This window comes from Halichoerus grypus, chromosome 6, assembly GCF_964656455.1.
Source record: "Halichoerus grypus chromosome 6, mHalGry1.hap1.1, whole genome shotgun sequence".
Lineage (NCBI taxonomy): Eukaryota > Metazoa > Chordata > Mammalia > Carnivora > Phocidae > Halichoerus > Halichoerus grypus.
Genome location: NC_135717.1, coordinates 178,887,102 through 178,896,298, shown reverse-complemented (window position 1 = coordinate 178,896,298; position 9,197 = coordinate 178,887,102). Strand labels below are relative to the sequence as shown.

Genomic DNA, 9,197 nt, shown 5'->3' with positions numbered 1-9,197 from the left:
CCTCTCTTACTGCGTCTCTCTCTGTCAAATAAATAAATAAAATCTTTTTTTTATTTATTTAGTTTTAAAGATTTTATTTATTTATTCATGAGAGACAGAGAGAGAGAGAGAGAGGCAGAGGGAGAAGCAGGCTCCCAAGGAGCAGGGAGCCCGATGTGGGACTCGATCCCAGGACCCTGGGATCATGACCTGAGCTGAAGGCAGACACTTAACCATCTGAACCACCCAGGCACCCTGTAAAATCTTTTTTTTTTTTTAAATGTCCTACAAGTCAATAAGAAAAATATGAAGAAACCAATAGAAAAATTGGGAAAAACACATTAACAGGCAGTTTGACAAAATAAATGTGGCCAATAAATATATGAATTATGTTCATTCTTCCTAAGAACCAATGAAATGCAAATCTCAACAAAATAAGACTTTATTTTCATGTGCGATTGGCCAAGATTTAGGGGCAGTATGATTCATTAAGGGTCTAGAGTGTGAGAGCCAGATAGTTTGGATTTGAATCTCACTTTCTAAGCATGTAGCCCTTCGTGTCTCAGTTTCCTTATCTGTAAAACTGTAATAAATAATAGCACTTAACTCCAAGCTTCACTGTGAGGGTTAAATAATGTCAGTCAATTAGTACTCAGATTAGTGCCTGACACATAACACATGCTCTATAAATATATTTGGCTATTGTTACTTAAAAGGTTGATCTTAACTTTCAGTAGTTAGGGCATACAGAAATAGAAACATTCAAATCCATTGAAGACAGTGTAAATTCATTTATTTATTCACCATATATTTATGACCCACTAGGGACACAATAGTGAGCAAAAGAGACTCAGTCTCTACCCTCACTGGCTAGCATTCTCAGAAGTCTGAACCTTTGAGGAGGGCAATTAGGCAACATATGCCACATCATAAAATGTTTACCCCCTTGACCCTGCAATTCCACATTAGGAAGTTTATCATAAAGAAGTATTTGGGGAGGGCGCCTGGGTGGCTCAGTCGTTAAGCGTCTGCCTTCGGCTCAGGTCATGATCCCGGGGTCCTGGGATCGAGCCCCGCATCAGGCTCTCTGCTCAGCGGGAAGCCTGCTTCTCCCTCTCCCACTCCCCCCTCTTGTGTTCCCTCTCTCACTGTGTCTCTCTCTGTCAAATAAATAAAATCTTTAAAAAAAAAAAAAGAAGAAGAAGTATTTGGGGAAACTTATGAAGATTTATTTAGTGGCATTCATAGTACCTGGGATCACAGTCTTAAAGCTGCAGGACCAACCTAAGTATGAGCACTGGTTAAATAAATCACATGACATCATGCAGCCCTCATATAGAAAGCACTGTCCCTGCTGACCTGGGGCAGGCACAGAACCATGTCCGAAAGACGAGCCCATTCTGGGATAGGACAAGCATCAAGGGGCGTTCTGCTCCTGACTGTGTGTCTTTCTGCATAGGCTAGCTTTTTCCTTTCGGCAGGATGCACCATGCTTATATCCTGGGTAGAAATCAAGCTATTTCCATGGGAGGAGTGAAACAAAGCATTCATTGGCTGAAAAACCATGTCCTATCACTGTCCACTACCCCAGGCATGCAGTCCTGCCCCCAGTCCTCACTCTCCGCCCACGTTCTGGGAGCTCGTCTTTCTCTGACTCTGTCTTTTCACAGTGCTGCTCCACCTGGTGGCGAGAGTCCTGGGGCACAGGGGTGGGCACTGGCCCTGGGACTGCCCGCTCAGGTCCCAATTCCCACTAAAATGCTAGCCCTGGATGGCCAAGCTGCTAGGAGCCCCGAGGAGCCCACAGCTCATCGCACCCCACAGATCCCACATCTAGGTGGACAAACCTGGTGTATCTGATCCCAGAGTGGATCTTTTGTCAACACCTCCTCTGCTATACTGCAATATGATTTTCAGTAATAATCATCTAATAATCAGCAATAATTATTGACTCATTCTTTACTTTTAATAAGCAATTAAAATTAGCAATTTTAAATACTTTTGTTTTTAAAATATTCAAATTCAGTAAGATATTTCATATATGAAATAAAGTTTGCACCAACCAAACAAAATTATCACAGCTTTTAAATTTTAAACACAAATAAAAACTCCAAACGGCACAGAATTACAGAAGTGAGAAAACTGAAGTGGTTTCTTCCTTGTTACAATCACTCTGGTGTCATTGTTCACCTCAAATCTAAGGCTTAAGGAGAGAAATATGTGTTATCTCAGGGTGAGGAGACACTAACTGCCCCTTGAGCTCTAAAAACCATTCACAGTGCCCAACCATGAGGCACTAAGCCTCCTAAGAAAACCTTGTAGTGGGTCTGAATTAATGTCCATACAGAATACAATGTTTCCTAAAGGATGGGTGATAAAAATTGCTAATTTGAAACTTACATATACCCTACTAAAATTCAACAGTAACCACAGTATTGTTTAAAACTTGACCAACAAAAGATCTGTGGAGTAGGAGTATTTGATCTCTGATCTTTAGAATTGCTGGTCTCATGGGAATAATAAAAAGCTGATCAACTTTGGCTGTATTATTTTTAAATTCTCTGCAGACGAGGCACCCTCTACCTGCCTCTCCCTTTCAGCCCTCAGGTCCCCTTGGAGGAACCAGACGTGTGGCTCCCAGCAATCCCCATGCTGGTTCTCATTCCATGCCACACTGGGCTCAGAGCTCCCTTAGCAAAGAACAGAATTCCCACAAACCACTAGGCACTCCTCAGCCCCTTCCTCTTCCAGGAGCCAGGCAGGCGTGCTACAGAGCTCAGGAGAATGGACACATTCTTTTAGTTTACTTGATTGTTCTTTTTCCTGTTTCTAAGATAAATAATAAGTTTCTTTACACTTAAATTTTTTCTTCATTAATAACGAAGTTATACAGCTTTAGCTATGTCCTATAGAGTGGGATACGAGGGATCTGATCTACCTTTGCAAGGTTTTATATATAATGTGTAACTTCACATTTGAGTTCCCCTTTGATCCAGTGGTTTTTAAGAGAATTTGTTAATATCTAAGTATTTAAGTTTCTTTTTAAAAATATTTTATTGTTTGCTTAGATTTATTTTGGACTTTGCGGGCACCTGGGAGGCTCAGTCGGTTCAGCATGGGACTCTTGGTTTGGCTCAGGTCATGATCCCGGGGTGGAGGGATGGAGCCCCACCTCCGACTCCAGGCTCAGGGCAGAGACGCTTGAGATTCTCTGCGCCCCCCCCCCGCCCCTCCCCCAGCTCACAGGCCTGTGTGCACATGCATGCACGCACGCATGCGCTCTCTCTCTTAAATTAATTAATTAAAATCTTAAAAAATTATTTTGGACTTTGTGCAAATATGTGTCCTATGTCTCTTTATTCAATTTGTATGTTTGTTTTTAGTTTTGTGGCCCAGATTACTTTTGCAAATATTCCGTGGACTTAAATAGATGCAAAGTTCTCCCTACAGGTAACAATTAAATTGAACCTTCTGTTTGTACTATTTATTTTCTGTATTCTCATATTTGTTTGTTTGTTTTTCTGCAGATCCGTCCATTTTTGGAATGGGTGTATTGAAGCCTGGAGAAGGGTGGCACCAACGCTCTGGTCCAAGGCCCAGCCTGCAGGGCTCCAGCAAGTGCTGTGGACTCCGAGGAGGAAAAGCCCGGTCGGCAGAGGGTGCGGGGGGGATGGGCGGAGCCAGGTTGGGGTACGGGGAGGTCAGTCCCCGTTGCCAGGAGGCGGGATCTGGACACAATGGGGTCTGGGAGTTGGGCTGGGCGGGGGCGGGAACCCAGGCACCCCCACCTTGCCTTCCCGGCCGGCAGCCACAAAAAAAGGTTAGTGCATCAACTTTGGGGCCCCCTCTGGGCACCGGGTTCCCCACGCCGCCCCCTCACCCCGGTGTCCTTGCCCCATGCCCCTAAAATATCCCGACCCCCAGAACCCCAGGGAATTCCTTTCCCGCAGGATTGAGACCAAACTTTGCGCGCTCACACATCCCTACTGGACTCGTTTTGGGGGCAGGGGATGGGAGATAGGGCCCCCGCCCCCGCGCAGGGCCGGGAAAGCTCGGGTTTGTTTCCCCGGCTCCTGGGATACACGATGGGCCCCGCCCCCGGAGTCGCGAGGAGCTGGAGCGGAGCAGTGCGTTCTGCGGCAGCTGTGGGTGGAGGGGCCGGGGCCGCCACCTTCTGTCCACAGGTACGGCAGGCCGTAAGCGCACCCCACCCTTGCGCGCTATGGGCTCGGACATCTGGGTCGGCCCTTGGCGGCCCCACCGGCCCCGCGGCCCCATCGCAGCGCTCTACAGAGGCCCAGGGCCCAAATACAAGCTGCCACCGAACACCGGTACCGGCGTCGGGCGGGTGTTCAAGGAAGGGGCTAGCGGGGTCTGGGGGGACGGCGGGCTGTGTCCGGGGCAGGGAGCGGCGGGGACCCATAGTGGTGCTGGGACGCTCCCGCAGGCTACATCCTGCACGACCCGTCGCGGCCCCGCGCTCCGGCCTTCTCCTTCGGCGCGCGCCTCCCCACGCAGCAGACTTCTTGCGGCCCGGGGCCCGGCCACCTGGTTCCTGCTCGCATGACCGTGCGCGGCCCCGACGGCACCCCCGCCTACTCCATCTACGGCCGCCCCCGCCACGCAGCGCCCCTCCTCACTCCCGGACCCGGTCAGGACCCCTGGGACCCCGGTCTCCCCAACACCGAGCCGCCTCCAGGAAGGCCCACCCGGGAACCCCCCACCTAAGCCCCGAGCCGCCCTCGTGTACCCTACCACTCCAAATTCGGTACCCCCATATCCGGATCTCAAAAGAACTCCAAGCCCCACCGGGCTTTGACAAATCGTGGCTCGGATTCACCCTAACCCCAGACCCCCAACCCGGGTCCCCACTACGCCCCCAAACCGGTTCCCGCCCACACACCCGGTCCGCCCCGCAGGCACGTACTTCCCTGAGCGAGCTGGGAACGCGACGTACCCCTCTGCGCCTCGGCATACCATCGCTCCCCGAAACTGGGGCATCCCTGAGGAGCAGCAGACCCCAGGTGAGACCAGAAAGGCCCATTCCAGCACCGTGGACCTTCCCATCCCCGACGGAGAACCACTCTGCAGGCTGCGGCAGGGAGACCCTGGCCTGTCCGCGAAGACTAACCCCTAGACCCACCCTTCTCTGGCTCCTCCCCAGGCCCTGGGACCTACAATGTGCCCTCGCTCTTGGGTCCGCGCGTCATTGGTAAAGTCTCGGCCCCAACTTATTCCATCTATGGCCGCAGCGCAGTGGGCAGCTTCTTCGAGGACCTCAGCAAGGTGGGGTAGGGGCTGCCGGGCGGGGTGTAGCTAGGGGTCGGAGGGGCGGGCCACAGGGGGTCACGAAGTAAGAGATGAGGGCCAGCGGTCAGCGGGGAACGAAGGCCGGACCCAGCGCCCCTGCCGCCCTCCCACAGACCCCGGGCCCCTGCGCCTACCACGTGGTGAACACTGGGATCTACAAGTCTCGGGCCCCCCAGTTCTCGATGCTGGCGCGGACTTCGCTCCCCCAAGACAACACCCTGAATCCGGGACCCGCAGCCTACAATGTGGACCAGGTGGTCTGGAGTCCCGGGCCAAGGGTCAGAGGCGGGGGATGAGGGTCAGGGTCCTGGGAGGGTCCCGGCGCGGGGCCGCACGGCTGGCCCCGCGAGGTCAGCGACGTCTCCTGGTCCCGCAGCACCGGAAGCCTCGCGGCTGCAGCTTCGGGATCCGGCACTCGGACTACCTTGCCCGGGTCCTGACCAATGCAGATGATTGACCGGCCGGGAGGGCGCGGCCCCACAGACGTTTGCTTAAAGCTTCCCGAGCCAGCAGCGTGTCCACCCCTCTGTGTTCGCGGCGGGCGCGCGGGGCGGGGAGCGAGCGCGTAGGGACACTCGGGCCCGCGAAGTCACGGAAGTCGCGCGCCCGAGAGCCTTCGTGATTGGTCGGGGCAGAAGTGAGCAGGGTCGTCCCGCCCCCCTGAGGCGGCCATTGGCCCAGAATCCCGCCTGTCTGGGCGGCCCGGCCCACCCGCCGTCCCCCTGCGGCCGCGGGCCAGGCCGGGCTGAACCCGCCTGGAATCTAAAGCAGGACCGGTGAGGGCCACTGTCCGGGACAGGTACAGGCCGGGGTCAAGTTGTGAGGCCGAGAAGTGGGAGCCAGACACGGAGACACGCACACGGACAACACAGACACAGGACAGAGGTGCGGATACGAAAGGGAGAAACCGGATCCCGTCGGGACAAGTGCACCTGCCGCAGAGACACGGACACAGGGCGGCGGCAGGTTCCAGCTGTCTCGCACCCCGCAGGCCCGGAGCGACGGGGCCACAGGGAGCCAGGGCCCTCCAGAGCCCAAGCGACTCCCGGAGCTGATCTGCCTGAACGAGACAGGCCGCCCGAGCTAGGGAGACCTCAGGGGCTTCGTGCGCGCTGTGGACGGGAGCGCGCAGGGCGTGCAAATTGGTGCGCGGGAACTTCTGGGCGCCTCTGACCCCAAGATCAGCCCCAGAGACCGCCTGCCCCCGGGGGCCCCACAGAGCCCCACCCCCGTCAGTGACCCCAGGATAACCCACCGCTGTGGGAGCACCCCCATCGTGTTGGATACTCCAGCGTATCCCGTGCCTCGGGGCCATGCTAACGGCCATGCCACTGCAAGGCATGGGCCTGGAGAAGAGAGTGGCGCTGACCCAGGCCCTGGCTAAGTCTGGGCAGCAGCTCACAGACAACTATTGCACAGGGAGAGTGGGTGACAAGGTCAGCCTGGTCCTCTTACCTGCCCTGGCTGCCTGTGGACCGCAAGGTTAGAAGATGCCTCCTCTCCAGACCTTAAGGAGGTTAGCAACCCACAGGCAGTTTCTAATTTCAAGCCTGGCCTAGATGGAGTCCCCAAAGGCAGACCCAGGCTTCTCACCCCCAGGACAGAACTTAGGTTCCCCCCCCATCAGCCCCCATAACAGGACCAAGTTATCCAGCCCCTTGGGTACCCCAGTCAGGACTCCCAAGAGAAGAACCGGGTATTCCTCTCCCTTGGTTCCCCAGACTTGAGCCCTCAGGATAGTCCTCCTCATCACTCCCCATACCAAATCAGGACAATTTCTTTTCCATTCCCTCTCCACCAGCGGCACATCCACTACAACTGCTTAGAACTCCAGCTGAAGTCCTAACCAGGGAAAGTAAGGGGAGTAGCTGTGCAGTGCACTCAGCACCCCTGCCCAGCAGGTACCAGTGATCAAGAGATGTGGTCTGGAGTAAGGAGGGTGGGGCACAACTTGGATAAACTGGAGTCTATTTCTCTATTCACTGTCATCCAGAGCTCAGGTGGGCTGACTGCTCACTGATCTAGGTTATTGATAGTAATATTGGCCAGAATCTCTGAAGGATCACTGATAGGCCATTCATCAGGGTTGGATATTGATCAAAGTTATTTATGGGTCATTGATGGTCATTGAACTTCCCTCATCAGAGAAACTTCAATTGGAGTCATTAATAGGGACTTGATTAAAATCACTGTTGGGTCTCTAATCAATCATTAATGGGCCATAGGACATTGGTCAATATCCCTGATGGGTCAGAACAGTCATTAATAAGGACTTATCAGAATTGTTCATAAATCTGTGGTCATAGTCTTGGAAACTCGTCATGGTTGCTGATGACAGTGTCAGTGCAAGGGTCACTGAAGGTCACTGGGAGTCCTGATGCAAGGGAGTTTGGCCAGATGTAGGGGCTGCTAGAGGGAGTGGACTGCTGTGGATCAGGGCAGGAGGCTGGTTCCTGTGGATGGACTCCTGTATGAAGCCAGAGGTGTCAGCCACCATTAACAGCCTGCTAGTCATCACAGGTAACCTGACCCCAGACTCTGGGTCTACCTCCTGCGTATTAAAGACGCCTGACCTCTGACCGCACAAAGTCCAGATCCCCATCAGGGGACCATGGGACCTCCCCCAAAAAAGACGATCTGGACCAACCCCAGGGTCAGTGTCCCCTCATCACAAGATGCCTGACCACTGGGGCACCTGGCTGGTTCAGTTGATAGAGCATGCAACTCTTGAGGCCAGGGTCGTGATTTCGAGCCCCACCAAGGGTGTAGAGATTATTTAAAAAACAAAACAAGATGCCTGACCACCAACTCAAGAGGGTGACCTGACTGATGCCCCCTCCCCCATAGGGAACTTGGCCTCGATGTTCAGGGTCCTTAACCTTTCATGACTGACCCAAGAGTCAGAATTCCCCACATCCCCTAGGAAGCCCCAGGCTCCTTATCACCTCCAGCCCCCTCTGCCTCCCCCCACAGCCTTCATCCTTGGTCAGAAGATGGTGGAGAGGGGCGCCTGGGTGGCATAGTTGTTAGGCGTCTGCTTTCGGCTGGGGTCGTGATTCCGGGGTCCTGGGATCGAGCCCCCCACTGGGCTCCCTGCTCCACGGGAAGCCTGCTTCTCCCTCTCCCACGCCCCCTGTTTGTGTTCCCTCTCTCGCTGTCTCTTTCCCTGTCAAATGCATGGGGGAAAAAAAGCTGGTGGAGAGCCCATCCGCTCTGGTGGTGGACCTGAAGTTTGGAGGGGCAAGTATTCCCTAGCCATGCCCAGGAGCTGGCTAGAGCACTGGTGAGCACCTGTGCGTGCTGGACCCTGTGTGGCCTCTGTCCGGGTAGGTCTCCTAATGTGAGCTCAGTCTCCCCTTCCTAACTCTGGTAGTTTGGTCGCATAGCCTCTTGGGAGCTGGAAGACCGCTCAGCCCCGGGGCTGCTTCGAGCGGAAGCTCGGGCGCAGAGCCTGGACCTGGGCCTGGACTGAGAGCTATGCTCCGGGACCCTCGCGCCCGGGAGCAAGAGGAGTTCCACGCGCCCATGGACAGTGGGCGCCGGGAGCCCTCCGTCCCTCCCCACCAAACCCGGCCGCTTCCCTTCTGAGTTCCTCTTTTCCTTCCCCGAGCCCTGGCCCTGGCCACTCTCCTTCCTGAGTCCCGGATTCTCATCCGCGGCCCCAGGTCCTCCCGCCCTCCCCCCGGGGCCCCCTGGTCCCCTACCGCGGCGCCTCGGGCTGGCTCCGCGGAGCTCGTCCGGGGTCAGCGGCGCGGGGGATCGGGGGATCGGCTCCGGCGGCGGCGGGCTCGAGGCTGCGCCGCTGCGAGCGCCGATCCCCGCCCCTCCTCGCACCCAGTGGCCTTTAGGAGACGTCGTGCCCTCGGACCGCGGGCTCTGCGCCGACCGACACACAGCAGTAAGGCCGG

At 55.1% G+C, this 9,197-nt stretch overlaps 1 protein-coding gene across 2 annotated transcripts; it reads left to right on the top strand.

The window, feature by feature from the left end:
• Window positions 1-4,177: 4,177 nt before the first annotated feature.
• CIMAP1B (ciliary microtubule associated protein 1B) lies at window positions 4,178-5,795 on the top strand. Of its 2 annotated transcripts, none has more exons than XM_036093562.2 (6): window positions 4,178-4,310; window positions 4,427-4,630; window positions 4,899-5,003; window positions 5,144-5,265; window positions 5,403-5,567; window positions 5,666-5,795. In XM_036093562.2, exons 1-6 carry the CDS (start codon window positions 4,202-4,204, stop codon window positions 5,744-5,746), a joined length of 786 nt encoding a protein of 261 aa, XP_035949455.1. In that variant the 5' UTR covers window positions 4,178-4,201; the 3' UTR covers window positions 5,747-5,795. The 2 variants fall into 2 exon arrangements, with proteins under 2 accessions (XP_035949455.1, XP_035949453.1); XM_036093560.2 differs by having other exon boundaries at window positions 5,403-5,543; window positions 5,666-5,787.
• Window positions 5,796-9,197: the final 3,402 nt, after the last annotated feature.

Coding starts and splice junctions, on each gene's coding strand:
- CIMAP1B (XM_036093562.2), top strand. CDS start 4,202: ATGGGCTCGGACATCTGGGTCGGCCCTTGGCGGCCCCACCGGCCCCGC. Junction 4,631..4,898: donor CCTCCTCACTCCCGGACCCG/GTCAGGACCCCT, acceptor TCCGCCCCGCAG/GCACGTACTTCCCTGAGCGA. Junction 5,266..5,402: donor TCTTCGAGGACCTCAGCAAG/GTGGGGTAGGGG, acceptor GCCCTCCCACAG/ACCCCGGGCCCCTGCGCCTA.